This window comes from Beauveria bassiana (assembly GCF_000280675.1).
Source record: "Beauveria bassiana ARSEF 2860 unplaced genomic scaffold BBA_S00035, whole genome shotgun sequence".
Taxonomy (NCBI): Eukaryota; Fungi; Ascomycota; class Sordariomycetes; order Hypocreales; family Cordycipitaceae; genus Beauveria; species Beauveria bassiana.
The window spans coordinates 73563-88609 of record NW_007930870.1 but is presented as its reverse complement, the minus strand read 5'-3'; the positions used below and the strand labels follow the sequence as shown (position 1 = coordinate 88609).

The 15047-nt window shown below is 49.8% G+C and overlaps 8 protein-coding genes across 8 annotated transcripts in view; 4 read left to right on the top strand and 4 right to left on the bottom strand.

Annotated features, from left to right (window-relative positions):
- Positions 1-78: 78 nt before the first annotated feature.
- Positions 79-789, bottom strand: BBA_08475 (uncharacterized protein; the record flags this gene model as incomplete). Its single annotated transcript, XM_008603572.1, has 1 exon — positions 79-789. One exon carries the CDS (start codon positions 787-789, stop codon positions 79-81), a length of 711 nt encoding a protein of 236 aa, XP_008601794.1.
- Positions 790-1567: 778 nt separating this feature from the next.
- On the top strand, positions 1568-2560 carry BBA_08474 (uncharacterized protein; the record flags this gene model as incomplete). Its single annotated transcript, XM_008603571.1, has 4 exons — positions 1568-1692; positions 1764-1847; positions 2331-2425; positions 2496-2560. 4 exons carry the CDS (start codon positions 1568-1570, stop codon positions 2558-2560), a joined length of 369 nt encoding a protein of 122 aa, XP_008601793.1.
- Positions 2561-3797: 1237 nt separating this feature from the next.
- BBA_08473 (siderophore iron transporter mirA) lies at positions 3798-5439 on the top strand (the record flags this gene model as incomplete). Its single annotated transcript, XM_008603570.1, has 4 exons — positions 3798-3875; positions 3928-4637; positions 4707-5036; positions 5097-5439. 4 exons carry the CDS (start codon positions 3798-3800, stop codon positions 5437-5439), a joined length of 1461 nt encoding a protein of 486 aa, XP_008601792.1.
- A 751-nt stretch (positions 5440-6190) lies between these two features.
- Positions 6191-8181, top strand: BBA_08472 (steroid monooxygenase (CpmA), putative; the record flags this gene model as incomplete). Its single annotated transcript, XM_008603569.1, has 4 exons — positions 6191-6332; positions 6391-6764; positions 6830-7555; positions 7714-8181. The coding sequence occupies 4 exons, from the start codon at positions 6191-6193 to the stop codon at positions 8179-8181; spliced, it is 1710 nt and encodes a 569-aa protein (XP_008601791.1).
- A 69-nt stretch (positions 8182-8250) lies between these two features.
- Positions 8251-9983, bottom strand: BBA_08471 (MFS allantoate transporter, putative; the record flags this gene model as incomplete). The annotated part of the gene is made up of 6 exons (XM_008603568.1): positions 8251-8517; positions 8571-8897; positions 8947-9210; positions 9272-9527; positions 9590-9808; positions 9865-9983. The coding sequence occupies 6 exons, from the start codon at positions 9981-9983 to the stop codon at positions 8251-8253; spliced, it is 1452 nt and encodes a 483-aa protein (XP_008601790.1).
- Positions 9984-10519: 536 nt separating this feature from the next.
- On the bottom strand, positions 10520-12121 carry BBA_08470 (C6 zinc finger domain protein; the record flags this gene model as incomplete). Its single annotated transcript, XM_008603567.1, has 1 exon — positions 10520-12121. The coding sequence occupies one exon, from the start codon at positions 12119-12121 to the stop codon at positions 10520-10522; it is 1602 nt and encodes a 533-aa protein (XP_008601789.1).
- Positions 12122-12529: 408 nt separating this feature from the next.
- Positions 12530-13824, top strand: BBA_08469 (amidohydrolase-like protein; the record flags this gene model as incomplete). The annotated part of the gene is made up of 2 exons (XM_008603566.1): positions 12530-13404; positions 13470-13824. The coding sequence occupies 2 exons, from the start codon at positions 12530-12532 to the stop codon at positions 13822-13824; spliced, it is 1230 nt and encodes a 409-aa protein (XP_008601788.1).
- Positions 13825-14388: 564 nt separating this feature from the next.
- BBA_08468 (NACHT and WD40 domain protein) overlaps positions 14389-15047 on the bottom strand; it is a gene marked incomplete at both ends in the record, with an annotated part of 5451 nt that continues 4792 nt past the window's right edge. The window contains one exon of the mRNA XM_008603565.1: positions 14389-15042. Coding sequence (XP_008601787.1) covers positions 14389-15042 — 654 coding nt within the window. The remainder of the gene's footprint in view (positions 15043-15047) is intronic.

The following is a 15047-nucleotide window of genomic DNA, read 5'->3' as shown; positions in this document are numbered from 1 at the left end:
CTGAAGTTGGGTGGTGTTTCAAGTTTAAAAAGGAAGACATACAGATATGTAGTAGGAGAAATCGAAAGAGATAGAAATCTAGCGCAAGGCAATAGAAACAAAGGAAATGGGTGGCATCTGTCTGACATTTCTACTCGCAGATCGAAGCCGATTCCCGATGTTCTCGAGCTGGGCTCTGGCCTCTTCATTCAACCGCGTTCGGCGTGTTCGGCTTTCTCCAGAAAGAAACTCATGGCCGCTAGAAAGATGAATCTTTTCGTAAAAATGCTGGGCAATGTCCATTTTTGCCAACTTCGGTGCAGCTTGCAAGCTGAGGTCCGGTAGCTTGCCCACAATCGAAGGTTCACTATACATCATTGCCTCTGGATGACGTACAAATATGACAGATTTTTGCAACTTCCGCGAACTCTTCTCCCACTCCAAGTGAATCGAGGCTGCTTCGTACTCTCCCCATAAGGGGAGCTCTTCCAGTGACAGAGTTGTTTTCATTCTTTCGCGGACTGGCGCTCCCCAGACCACATCGACAACAGCAGCCATTTTCATTCGCAACTCTGCTGTGAACTCTTGGTGAATCTTTAGAATGTCTGGCGGATACGCCATTAACGGATCGACGGGGTCTCGACGGAATGTGTAATCGTATATCAGGACTTTGTCGGGCGTGAATCCAGCAGCCAGAATTTGGTTCATGGAAAGGTTTGACTCGTCTGCGCCATGCGAAGAATACGGATCGCCAACACTGAAAGTTTGAATTGTGCAAGTGAAAAGCGAGGGGTGCCTTAAGAGGCCCATCCGGCGGAATCAAAAATCGAATCTCCCGTTTCTGGCCATGAGCTTCCCAGGCGGCTACTTCATGATGCGCGACTTTTCGAAATGCAGCAAGGTGATCCCATCCTTGCCATGGAGCATTTTTTCGAAACTTGAGCTCATCTATGTATGGCTGTAAGCGCTGTAGTCGTCGAGATAAGGGCGAGCCAGGACGTGGATCGTCCAAGTACAAATCACCGAAGAGATGATACATGCCTGAACCTCTTCCTTTGAAAGCCTTTGAATTTTTGTTTAATAATGCAAAGATGTATAGTAAAGATTGGATAAATAGTCCAAGCAGGCACAGGTTTTGCAAACAGAGTAGCAACAGCAACAAGCGACAAACACGGACTGGCAAACGGCGCAACGGTACATTATAAGTGACTAGAAACATGGTTAAATTGTGAGTCAGCGGAGTAAAGAATATGGAAGCATGCTTTCCAAGTGATCATTTTTAATCACCCGATCTATGTGCTTTCACCCACAACGAGCACAAATCTGCACTGGCTGCGTCGCCGAGATTACAGGCGTGTTGCCAGAAACCGTAGGCTATAGATGGGATGGTATAGACATCAAAAGAAGTACTACAAATGCCTAGGTTTAGTAGACGAGGGTGCAAAAAATAACTGGTAGAGGGGGAATTGACGCGCTGCAATGACAGCTAAAAAAGTCGCAATACAACGACGATTCCGATGTACGAGGGACTCGAACCCTCAACCTTAGTCTTAGGAGGACTACGCGCTCCCATTGCGCCAGCACACCAATGGCCAAAAAAGCGCTTATTGGTACCTATGGAGCCTACACATACCGGGTGGCTGTCCATGGCTGCGGTGGAGAAGGCCACGGCAGAGTTGGGATGTTGGGAGCGGCCGTGAACACGCAGCTGAAGTAAAAGAGCAGAAAATTGTTGGATTTGAGCTGTAATTAGAAATGCACCCCATGTCTTTGTGATATTTTAGAGTTGTTGGTATTTTACGGGTGCCAAGCCAGAACTATCAGCAGCAGAGAGTTAGCGGGAAACGGAACGCAGGATTGGCAGGGTGGTGGGTCTTGGCAAACGAGCACAACGGCCCTTTGCAGAAATCTTTTCCCTTTTCATGTCCCTCTCAGCACATTAACGTTAATATCAAGCGACGAAATAGGGTCAGAGGGTATACTGGTCATTACGATAGATGAGCTGTACCGGGCTAGTAGAGCTTGAAAAAAAAATGACTGCCAAGGTCCGCTCGCTGTAAAACGAAGGGGTCAGGCCATCTACGGGAACAGGCGGACAAAGCCCTGGTCTTGTCTTTGTGTGCCCTAGTTTGGCGGTCTAGTCTGAACTTTATTCAACTCGGGGTCAGTGACAGGACGAGACGAGACAGGACTGGGAAGTATTGCTCGTTGGCAAGCCCAACTGGCCAGCAGTTGCAGCCAAACGGCCAGCCAGCCGGCCAGCCAGCCAGCCAGCCAGCCACCAAAGACGGACCGCCACATCTGGGAGGACAGCGAATTTGCAATAAACCACTTTACTACCAAAAAGATAGTTATCGGCAACTTTCGCAAGAGGGCCTAGACAGCGAATACAAGTTCCAAATTGTGATTACTGTGACGGTCTCCCACCAGACGGGACATCTCGTAGGTAAGTAGCCACCTACGTCTCCATCATCATTATTAGCCGTAGGCCGGATTCCTATTACACGAGGTGAAAGATTACCTCGCGCCCGGCATCAAAGACATTATCAACATTCTGAAGGACCAGTCGGCCTACCAGTGATGGTATCGTAGGAGCTGCCAGAGAAGCTGCTAGCGCGTGCTGCCCGCTAGTGCCGAGAGAGTGCCCGCGAACAGGCTCCCGAGCGACTCAAAGAGTGTGAGAGAAAGTGTTCTAGTATCTTCGTGCCCGAGTCTTGAGTAATGTATTCTGCGCCATAAATTAGCCCGAGTCATGAGGCAGTTCATTGGCAAATGGATCCGTACGCAAAGCTCCAAAATTAAATACTACTAAATTGCCCACATGTACTTCTCTGCCCTGTCCTGTCTGTCTTAGGCCCGAAAGTATCCCCATTCTAAAGTACTTGCCAAGGATATAGTATATGATTGATAAGATGAAATTGATCACCGTTATATTCCGTGCCACGCTACTTTTACGCCACCTTCGACTTCTTAGCTCCACTGCGAATATACACCAAATCAGAAAGCACGTTGAATGGCTACATCTCCACAGCCTTTTGAAAGCTGAAATGAGCTGAAAACAATCGACTCGGATGAAAATGCAAAGACCGATAGCGCCGCATATAATGCGCTGATTACAGGCATCTAGTCTTGTGCATTGACCGTTTGGATTTGCGGGGAGGTAGAAGCGAAAAAATCTTTGACGACACATCTATCGTGAAGTCCAATACATCGCATGGACTTTATACCCATACCAAACGCACAGCACAAACGACAAGGGGCTGCACAGCAACAAAAAAAGAAGCAATGAAATCAGACGTTGCCATCGAAGTGCAACGCACTGCGCCAGAGCAGCAACCGGGCGGAGAAAAACGGCGTGATAGCAACGACGGGAGCCAAGCCGGTATACCAAGTGGTCATCATGCAAATTCCCACGACCGCAACGAGCAGGATTTTCAAGCAGGTGTGGAAAAGGCACTCATTTTACAAAAGTCGGGCTCTCGAACAACTTTGGCCATCGCCTTCACCAGGTATCTAGTCCGCCGTCCGCTCACGAGTCGAAATCGCGTCGTCTGACTCTAGAAATCACTGCCAGTCTGTTCATCACTACATTGATCATCACTTTTTCGGATTATTCCGGCATGGTTGTAGAACCATACGTTACCAGCTCGTTCAAGAACCACTCTGTCATGGGCGCCGCACATGTAGTGATTAACATTACCCGCATTGTCGCATATCCAATCATTGCAAAGCTGAGCGACGCAAGTCCCATCTTGACGAATTTCACGCCCGAAAGAGTGTCCTGACAGGATGATTTTTAGGTTTTTGGACGAGGCGAAATGTTTGCATTATCCATCTTCTTTCAAACCGTCAGTTACATTCTCTTTGCTGCCAGTCGGAACATTGCAAACTACTTTGTAAGTCACATTTCTTCAACCATGTTTTTTATCCCAACTTATATATAACTAGGCGGCTGGCTTGTTTGATGCTGTAGGATCGACTGGATTCGGCCTAACGCAGCAAGTATTCATCGCCGACTCTACCACCTTGATCAACCGCGCATTTTGGTCCACCTTGCCTGAGACCATCACAACTATACCTGCTTTGTACCTGGGATCGATCATAGGAGAGAGTTTTCTCAAAAATGCAGGCTGGAGATGGGCATTTGGCACCTGGGCAATCGTTGTACCAATTGTGTCACTGCCATTGATTGGTGTCGTCATGTACCTCCAGCGGCGAGCAAAAACACAAGAAACGCCGATCGAGTCCCGACCACCTGGGTTGGCAAGCAAGAAGGCATATAGCTCCAAGTTGAAACAGACTTGTCAGCTTTTCTGGACTGAGATTGACTTTCCGGGTCTGATTCTTCTGGTAGCAGGAATGTCTCTCGTGCTCACTCCTCTTTCGCTCACTGGATCTCTGAACCCTGGGAGATGGAAGGAGGCGTCTTTTATTGCCATGATTGTGGTTGGCGCGATACTCTTTGCGTCATTTGTGGTTTGGGACGTCAAGTTTGCAAAAAGGCCATATATACCAGCGCGCATGATGAATCGTACAGTAATCGCTGCTTGTCTTATCCAGGTTTTCGATTTCATGGAGTACAGCCTGTTCACAATCTTCTTCTCGAGCTATTTGCAGGTAGCTGGCCATTTCTCGCCTGCGCACGCAACCCGTATAGAGTAAGCAACTACAACATGCGCACCAGAGGTTTGTTTTCCGCAGATTCACAAAACTAATTATCCGTACAGCAACTCACTTCGAGTCGCCTTTCAAGTCAGCGGACTTTTTGTCGCCGTTGGCATGAAATATACCAAAAGGTCGCGAATGTGGGCTCTCATGGGCCCGCCCCTGGTTATCATCGGACAGGGAATGATGATTTACCTAGTCAACCCGGGCGCGAACAAGCAGACCAGCGAAGTTGCGTTCATCGTCTGCAAAGTCATATCAGGTATCGGAAGAGCTCTGTTCCAGACGGCTGCCCAGGTTTCCGTGCAGGCAGCCGTCTCCCAGCAGGAAGTCGCTGTTGCAACCAGTCTTTTCCAAGCTGGTAATAGTGTCGGTGCCGCCGTGGGGACAAGGTGCGTACACATGATCACACGGCATCCCTCATGCCGCGAGACTAATGCTAGAGTTATTAGTGTGTCTGGAGCCATATGGCGAAACACATTACCCGATAAGCTGCTGGAATATCTCCCAGAGGGCGACAAATCCAAGGCAATGAGCATCTTTCAGTCAATCGTGACGGCGAAAAAATACGATGCTGGATCTCCTGTTCGCATGGCTATTGATCGCAGCTTCCGCGAATCTCAGATGCTTCTCGCAATTGTTGCGACGGCATTGTGCGTGCCGAACCTCATCATCATGTGGTTCTTGAAAAGCATTCGACTGGAGAAGGAGAGTGAAAAAGAGCTCAACGAGGAAGAAATTCATGCGACTCAGAATCTCCCACAGCTGCCTTTTGCGAAATCGACCCTCGAATAAATAACCTAGGTGCATTCCATTATATATGCTTGATTTATCATCTCTCATCACCATCTGCAATATCTAGCGAATCGCTTAGAAAGCATTAGTTTAGGTAACCTTGGTAACCTTAGATTGAAGTGTGTATAGTGACTTTATCGCACAATCAAAATAGCTGGATGAAAAGCTCCGATTTTTCTTTACGAATGTGGAGACAATTCTTCCTGCAGGTCTGCATGTGAAATACAATATTTCATGCACGACAGAAAGGTAGTGAGTGGGGAGCCGCCGCCTCGTCAACGTTGTGATGCAGGCTGACACGGTGGCACGACTGATAGTCAAGTAGCTTAACATAACTCCGAATTCTCCAGTCAACCGGGCAAATGGCATTTCAAAATGCTCCACAAAGGCTCAACTACCGATTTGCCCCTCATTTGACTGGCCAGCCTAATACTGGAGCACGGGGACAAGCCACTTGTTGCTAATAACGCGGAGTCTAGTATAGATGAGCAGCAATATTCATGCAATAGAAGCAGCTACATATATATAAAAAGCGTTATATAACGATTATGGCTGACTAAAGTAGCATGAGGATTTCTAACCCGCAGAGTGACAGACAGGTCTGCATGGCGCTCGCTACTTGTCTGCTCATTGAAATATAAAGTCGTATACTGCCAGTTCCTATAATGTAAAAGAAGATTGCCGAAATAAAGCGCAAAGACTTCCCTATAGCGTCCATTATCTCAATTACTTGCATTTTCTTTTTTTCAAGATGGCCAAGTCTGGTGAAGCACATTCGACCTACAAAGGCCTCAGGACGGAGCTCACTGGCTATGCAACGGCGACATCCGAAACTACGTGGCCGTATTCCAAAAACCTCGAAGTCGACGCTCTAGTCATTGGTGCAGGATTTTGTACGTAATCACTTATACATGTCGTCCTTTCTCTAATCATTGTCATCACGCAAAACAGCTGGCGTATTCATGCTCAAGACTCTGCGTGATGCTGGTCTGAAAACCGTGATATTTGAGGCAGGCAACGACATTGGCGGAACTTGGCGCTGGAACTGCTATCCTGGTGCTGGTGTCGACTCTGAAGCACCCGTCTATGAGTTCTCTTGGCCTGAGGTCTACAACAGCTGGAACTGGACCTCCAACTATCCCGAATATCGTGAGCTTCGCCGCTACTTTGATCATGTTGATGCGGTAGTAGGTATCAAAAAGGACTGTTCTTTTAACACTGTGGTTGTTGGGGCTCAGTTCGACATTGAGAAGGGCAAGTGGTCCATTGAGACGGCTGATGGCCGCACAACAATTGCCAAGTACTTGGTGGTAGCTACGGGGTTTGTGAGTCGTTCATGTATATCCCATGACAACATCTGCAGATACGCTAACAGCGTCCATGCATATAGGCTGCCAAGCGATATGTTCCTGCTTGGCCCGGTATTGAAAAGTTCAAGGGCGTCATACACCACTCATCCTTTTGGCCGGAGGAGGGGACGATCGACGTTGACGGAAAACGCTGTGCAATTGTTGGTACAGGAGCGTCTGGTGTACAAATGACGCAAGAGTTGGGTCCCCGGGCTGGCAGCCTCAAAGTTTTCCAGCGCACGCCGAATCTCTGTCTACCCATGCGAAAGAGAGACATTACGGCAGCGGAACAGGAGGGCAAGAAATCTCAGTATGAAGAACTATTCAAAAAACGTGAGCAAACGTTTGGTGGCTTCTTCTACGGCTTTCGAGATTGCAATACCCTAGACGACACAGCAGAGGAGCGAGAGGCATGGTACAGCAAGCTTTGGACAGAGGGTGGTTTCCGGTACTGGCTGGGCAATTACAAGGACCTTTTCCTCGACGCGGAAGCCAACAAGGAGGCATACAACTTTTGGGCAAAAAAGACTCGTGAGAGAATTACCGATCCAGCTACACGGGACCTCCTTGCACCACTGGACATGCCTCACTACTTTGGCATCAAACGTCCTTGCCTCGAGAACACTTACTACGAGCAGTTCAACCGCGACTCGGTTTCCGTGGTTGACGTCAACAAGAATCCCATTCGGGAATTCACTGAAACAGGGATTGCGCTTGAAGATGGAACTCATCACGAATTCGACGTGATTGCTCTTGCGACAGGTTTTGTAAGTTTACCTTTTTTGGATCTTCTCTGCACACCCTGTGCACGCAAATCCAGATTACATTGAACCCGAACCCATACTGTTGCTTGAACTTTACAATCATACTTATCCCTGCCGGTTGAAAAGACAGTCTGGTCTAACAAGAGTTTCTATTTTTCTAGGACATTGTCACTGGCGCAATGACACAGCTTGGTCTGAGAAACATTGATGGTGTCGAGTTAGAAAAGGAGTGGGCGCCTGGCGCGAGCACCTATCTCGGCTTGACTGTGAGGGGGTATCCAAACATGTTTTACTTGTATGGCGCGCAAGCCCCAACTCTCCTCTGCAACGGGCCGACATCAACGGAGCTACAAGGTAGATGGATCACCGAGACCATTCTCAAGATGGAGTCATCTGGCATCAAGTACATCAACGCCAAGGCTGAGGCAACCGAGGCGTGGAAGAAGCATGTTGTGGACCTTTGCAACAAATCGCTTCTACCTACCACGAGGTCGACATATATGGGTGGAAGTATACCTGACAAGGTATATGAGCCTGTTTGCTTTACTGGTGGTACCAACGTCTACGCTGCCGAAATTAGCAAGGCGCAAGACGATATGGAGAGCGGTTTTGAGGTTGTAAGGGCCTAAGTGTTTACTGGAAATGCTGATAGTATCTAGTATGGATGAGAAGACTCTAGTATTTGGGTGATGGTTTCTCTAATATATATATCGAAAACGTAAAAGTTGTTTATCTGTCTGGTCATCAACATTGTCAAGTTCTCTTGCGTTTGTGCTTGCTGATTGGGAGATCCGATCACGGCGAGCATTCTCCCAGACCAGATATGCTCGTAGCAGCAGGCTCCCCACAAGCCCAATGGCGTAGCAAATCATTATTGCCAGAAATCCAGTTGGATACGTAGGGTACTCGCGCTCGAAAAAGAGCTGTGGTCCAATGATGTTGCCCGCACAGTACGCGATGAACAGCTATAGTTTATTAGATAGCGCTATGTATTTGACAAGGCATTGAGAATGCTTACCATTGCATTGACTGTCATCTTCTTTGTGAAACCCGCAATGTTGGCGGAGAGCACGGATAGGATAATGGGAAAATTCGGCGTGTAGCCCATAGTGAGGCAATATCCAAAGAATCGGCTCCATTTCCCGTCTAGTTGTCCTACCATGGCCGCCCCAGCGATGGAAAAAGTCATGTTAAAGACAACCCACAAGGTCCTTGTGTTGTGTAGATATGTGCTGCCGATTGTCGCGAGCAAGACAAAAATGAGCTGGAATACGTACGCGACCATCTGAATTTGAAGAGTCTTTAAAGTCTCAAAGCCCATACCATGTATGACGATGGACCCAAACTGGCAGCGGTTTAGCAAGACGATTTTTATAGATGAAAGATGAACTTACGCCTTGGACGCCGCCATTCGCAATCTGCCCTGACAGCTGAATCAGCACTAGAAGCCAAGCCTGCACATCAGCCAGCGCTTCGCGGCATTGACTCCAATTTATTTTGGTGGTTTTTCGGCCAGTCATGTTGCGACGGACTCGCCTCAAGGCCCTTTCTCGCTCAGATGCGCTCAAGAAACGAGCCTTTGTGGGATCATCTGGCAACAACAAGTAAATGAAGATGGACCATGCAATGGTGGCGGCCCCGAAAAAGAGAAACACTGCCTACGAGGCAAACGGTTAACAGCTCGTACGAAAAAAAAAAATTCAGATATTGCGCGCATACCTTCCATGGCGCAATCGTTTTGATGTGCCCAATACCATAGGAGACGAGGCCGCCAAAGATGCCAGCAAACGTATTGCCGAGAAACCAAGCGGCTTGTCTGAGTGGCTGTTCGGATCTCGTGTACCACATGGATACGACGACTGCCAAGCCGGGTGCAACAGCAGCTTCCGAAACGCCAAGAAAAAAGCGGTTTGCCCACAGGCCCGAGTGGTCGTGGCACACGGCTGTCAGCATCAAGATTATGCCCCAAATGGCGCTGATGGCGAATGGATCAGTAACATAAGAACACAAGTTCAGCGGACAATGGAAGCACCCTACACTGAAATTGCAATGACTGTTCCCACAGGAAAGCGAACCATGAGAAGCCCAAGGGGATACGAGGCGATCAGATAGCCGAAATAATAGATGCTGTTGGACCAGGAAAACTGGAACCCGTCGAGGTGCAGACTTTCATTGAGTCCTAGAATCGATGTGTAGGCGAGTGCCGATTTGTCCAAGAATTGAAACATGTATGAAACTGCCATTACCGGCAGCAAACTAAAAATATTATTGTCAGACAAAACAACGCTCCCGGTTGAATGTTGTTCACTTACCACGAGTCAATTTTTCGGAGTAGCTTCCGCGCTTCTCTCGGGTCTTCTTCTGTCGTTTCTATATTCTCAAAAATTGCCTTTTGCCCTTCATGATCGTCAGTGGTGTTGCGGACTGACATGACGGGCGAGCTGCTAGAGCGAGGAGTAGAGAGATAACAGAGGTATAGTTTTGACCCCAAGCTATTTTCCAAGAGACAGCAGACCAGCAATGATTGGCCTTGAAATCACGAAAGCAGGGGAAGAGGCTGGATAAAAATACATTCGCCAGTAGTCTACGATAAGTTGCATCTAGCTTCCACCTGCTGGCTGTCGGCTACCAGCTCGGCAACGGGCGCAAGAGATGCGTCCCCGAAGAAAGGGTTGTACATAGGTACGTTGGCTGCTTTTTCTAGTTTGGGCACAGGAGCCGACGGGTCGAAGCGCTAACAGCCGAAGTTGTGCGGGGGAGGGTGGACCCACTACCCCGCGGGGTAGTGTTACACAGGAGACGCTACGTATTTGGCCGGAGCCCCGCCAGGCGAACGCAATGGTTCGTTCCATCAGTAACAACTAATCCCACAGTCGTCATGCGGAACGAAATTATATAAAATCGGTGCATTAAAAGCTGAAAGCAATATTCTGCTAGCGCCAAGGTCATGCGGGCCGGTCAGACACATCAGATGATGAAGGGCGTTCCATCTGTCGAGCGAAACCAGCGGGCCGGATCCGCCCAACAAGCCGTAACACCACCTGTAGCTTTCGAGGGCCCCACTGAATGTCGGAGGAAATCCGTAGCACGCTCCATGTTTTTGCCCAGGGTCGCCATGGATTGAAAGCGAGCAATGATCCAATTTAGGGTTGGTTGGTGTGTTGTTTCCAGAGAGACTACGAGCAAGGGCCAAGCGATGCGAACCATGGCGTCGCTGCCTTGATGCCTGTAAGCCTGCCGCGCGAGACTCATGATGGCATCCACGTGCGGTTTAATATCGACAAAGACGGGAGGATAATCTGGCACCTTGTCTGCCAGCCGCGAAAAGACAATGACGGCAGCGTGGTAATGGGGCACGATGCCGCGCAAGTTGGCCACCAGTCTATGCGAGTGGTCCGTGCAAGGCAAAAGCCCGCTGGCAACTTCCAGGAGCTCGCGATACCGTGCGGCAAGGTACTGGATCAAGGACTTTGTAGCGCGAGTGCGTGCCTGCGACGCTTCCACGTCTCCGGCGTTTACAGCACGGGCGAGGGTTGCGAGAGAATACCTGGCCCGGGAGCAGCACACAGTGAGCTCGAAGACGCTCCGATTTTCAATGTCGTCCGTGAGCTCGGCCTGCGGGTACGCTTCACCCCACACGACGCGGAAGAGAGAGTTGGAAAACGTGTGCAGGCGCTCGATTCCTTCCGGGTCGTCGGACCCCAAAATCTCGTTCAACGCAGCATTAAACGACCCACCAATGCCGTACGTCGCTGCCGTTGCATCACACAGCGACATCCAAATCAGAATGCGCGCCGAATACAAAGAAAGCCTCCTTTCCGAGGAGCCACCACGCTGGCATATAGCCAGCGGCGGCGTCGCCAGCGTCTCTGCATCCAAGTCTCTTCTAATGTGATGCCCACAATGTCGAAGAACCATGGCGGCACCTTGGAGATGGTGGGCGAGCCCCGCAAAGCCGTCGTCGTCGCCAAAATGCTGCTCATACACCAGCATGACGTATAGCGCCGTAAAGCAGGCATCGAAATGAAAAGACTCGTTGCTGTCCGGGCTCTTCTCCAGCTCCTCTTTTAGTCGGCCCAACGCTGACGAGTAGTGGAACAAATGATTCCAGTTTTGCCTACGCGAGATGATGGTCGTTGCTTCGTCGCGTGGCTGAATGGCCCGACAAGCGAGCGCCAGCACCGTGTGCATGACAAGGGGCTCGGATTGGGCAATGGTGAAGATGACGGAGTAGACTGAATAGTCTGGATTCTTGGTGTGGTTGCGCCGCGCAAACGTGGTGCGAAAGTACCGAATCGCTTCATGGTCCACAGTTGTGAGGCTGACGGAACAGGCACTGCTGCTAAAAGCGGGCAGTTGCAGAATCAGTTCACCCCCTCGGTGGTTCGCCTGCATTGATTCTTGGGCGACAAGTTCGGTTTGGTTGCTGTAATCGCAGAAACGACGGAGCCGACGACATCGTTGACACTGAGGCCGCGCCTCATCGCACTTGACTTTTTTAAGCCGGCATGTTCGACATCCCGTCCGTGATCGGCTGAATATGCGCTGACCGGAGCCTGATGAGGGCATTGTGGAAATTTGACATGTAGCGTCGGGTAAAAAAAAAAAGGCAGCAACTAGCTCAGAGGGTCGTCGGCAAAGTCGCCAAATCCGGCAAGGAACTGTATTTACAAGGAAGGTGAAAAGTGAATATCTGGATGAAAGTTGGGTCCGCAAGGCATCAAATATTTATCTTGGGCCCGTTTTCAAACTCGGCAACTCAGCCGCAGCGCAACTTCTGCAGAATCCCACTACAGTGGTGTGGCGCCGTCATCTGCCATTATTATCCGTTCAGCTTTCGACGCAACAGTTCCAAGTTGATGAATTACCCGCATGATCTAGACCCTTGCCTTTTAACTATATAAATTACGCCACAAAGAACAATCAACATTGATCAAGCATTTAGCTATTTCATTTGAACAAGTTTGGCAGAAAAAAATGAAAACGTCGACAATCAACTACAGTGAGGCCCTTGCCATTGCCCAGGCCCATCTCAAGCAGGCGGATGCAGCCCTGTACGAGGTCAATCAGTCGCTTCACGCGACTCCCGAATTAGCCTATCATGAATACAAGGCGCACGACAACCTATGTGATTTCCTTCAAGCCCAAGGCTTCTCTGTCACTCGCAAGGCATATGGCTTAGAAACTAGCTTCGAAGCCAGTCACGGCAGTAATGGCGGCCGCGAGGTTGTCATTTGCGCCGAGTACGATGCTTTGCCTGAGATTGGCCATGCCTGTGGCCACAATCTCATCGCCACTTCCTCCATGGCGGCATTCCTCGCGGCATCGAGAATTTTATCTGCATTGAAACTGCCTGGCCGAGTTCGCATTCTGGGCACACCGGCAGAAGAAGGCGGCGGGGGAAAGATTGCGCTTATACGAGCTGGTGCTTTTAGCCATGCTTCAGCATCCATCATGTCGCATCCCGTCCCCGCTCATGGAGTTTCCGACAATCCAGAGGTTTCTGGCTCCGCCGCTTTGAACCTCGTCGCCAGCATCAAGTTTCGAGTCGAGTTTCGCGGCAAGTCTGCTCATGCAGCTGGTGAGCCGTGGAACGGGGTCAACGCCCTGGACGCTGCCGTCGCGGCGTACAACAACGTCAGTCTGCTGCGCCAGCAAATCCGCACCGAGCAGCGGGTGCATGCCGTGATTGAAGACGGAGGCACCGTTCCCAACGTCATCCCAGACTACTCGCGTATGAACTGGTACATACGCAGTCCGACAATCGAGCAGGGGCAGGAACTGCACAAGCGTGTTGAGGCATGTATCGAGGCTGGCGCCAGCGCGGCTGGTTGCACGTTCAAATACATCAGGTGCGAACTCTAGTGGCATATTTTCATTGTGACACCAGAAACTAATGTTCAATTCTTCCAACCAGGGCCGACGATTATAAGAATGTCGTCGGAAACCGCACAATTTGCAAAACGTATTCGAAAATGATGGCAATTGTCGGTCACAAGGTGCTCGCAGAGCAAGAAAGGCCGCTCGTGGCCTCTACCGACATGGGCAACGTGAGCCACGAAATCCCAAGCATGCACGGCGCATTCGTGATTCCTACAGCTCCCGACGCAGCGCTTCACAGTAAAAAGTTTGCGGCTGCAGCTGCTGAGAAGGACGCGCACAAGGCTGCGATTGACTGCGGCCTGGGAATGGCACTGCTCGCAGTCAATATCCTCTGCGATGATCAGCTGGCGGAGGAGATGCAGAATGACTTTGTCAACAAACGCGAGTAGCTGTCAAGAGACAAAATTCCGTGAAACAGATTTGTAAACCAAGATTGGATTAGGTCAATGAATGTCGCAATTTCATCTCAATTTTCGTATTTTTTGCTGTTAATTTGCCATTCTGATGAAGCTGCTGTTCGCTTGCTCCCAGTCCATCCTTCATCAAGTATACGTGCGTCCCGGCATGCGAGCACTTTGCTCAGTCTGCTTTTATAACAAGAAACGGCTGAAAGTACCTTGACACCATCAAATAAACATTTTAGGCCAGAATCAAGCCCGAGTAGCAATCTGTGTCCCTATCAACTGACTCTGGGTTACAGTAGTGTGTGAAGGGGCGTACATAGTTAGAGCTAGGTTGCGATTGTTGAAACCACTAAAACCCAAGTAATTTAGCTTATATTGACATCTTCATGACGAAGAAAATGAGTCATGGTTGGCTTAAGAGCGGCTCAAGAGCTAGTACATCATACAGACTAGATATATATATAGTTGGCCTGGTTATATCAAGTAGGTCAACTCCAGTTTCTTATTGTATTATAGTACTCATGCTTAGTATGACTTGTTTGCCTCGGATCATGCTGAGTCTATCTCTTTAGACGCCTTGGTGATTTTTTCCTTGCCCCGGAACCGAAAGCAGAAAAGATGACCCGTCATGGTGCCGATGAGGAGACTGCTCGTGGATCCGTCGACAGTGTGAACATCGCATGCGAAGCTTTGCAAGAAGCCGGGAGGAGACGGCGAGTATATCCTCGGCAACTTGGTAAGCATCCGGTTCTGCCAGAGGATGGCCATGTGCCAACCGGTCCTGACGACACTGCAAGGGTGGCGCACCGAGGGTCGCAGCCCGACTTTGTCGTCGACGGGCAGTGACGGGAGCTCCCAAACACCAATCTCGGTGTGCAGCAGATAGCGTCCTTCTGTATCCTCCGAGATGGACAGCCGGCGGGGCACGTAGGTCCAGAGACCGTCCTGACGTGGGATCTTGAAGCCGCCAGCGAGTTTGGTGGCCCGTGGCTGCCAGCTGTCACTGCTCAGAGATGAGGATGTAGACAATGAAGGAGGGTCCAGTGCGCGCTTCCACACAAGAAGAAGGCCGCCACTACAGAACCCAAAGAGAGAGCGGCTGTCCGGTGAGAACGCGAAGCTGATGCATCCCAGGTCGTCATCATCGTCATCATCGTCATCATCGTCATCATCGCCATCATCGTCATCATCTTCTTCTTGGCTCTGTA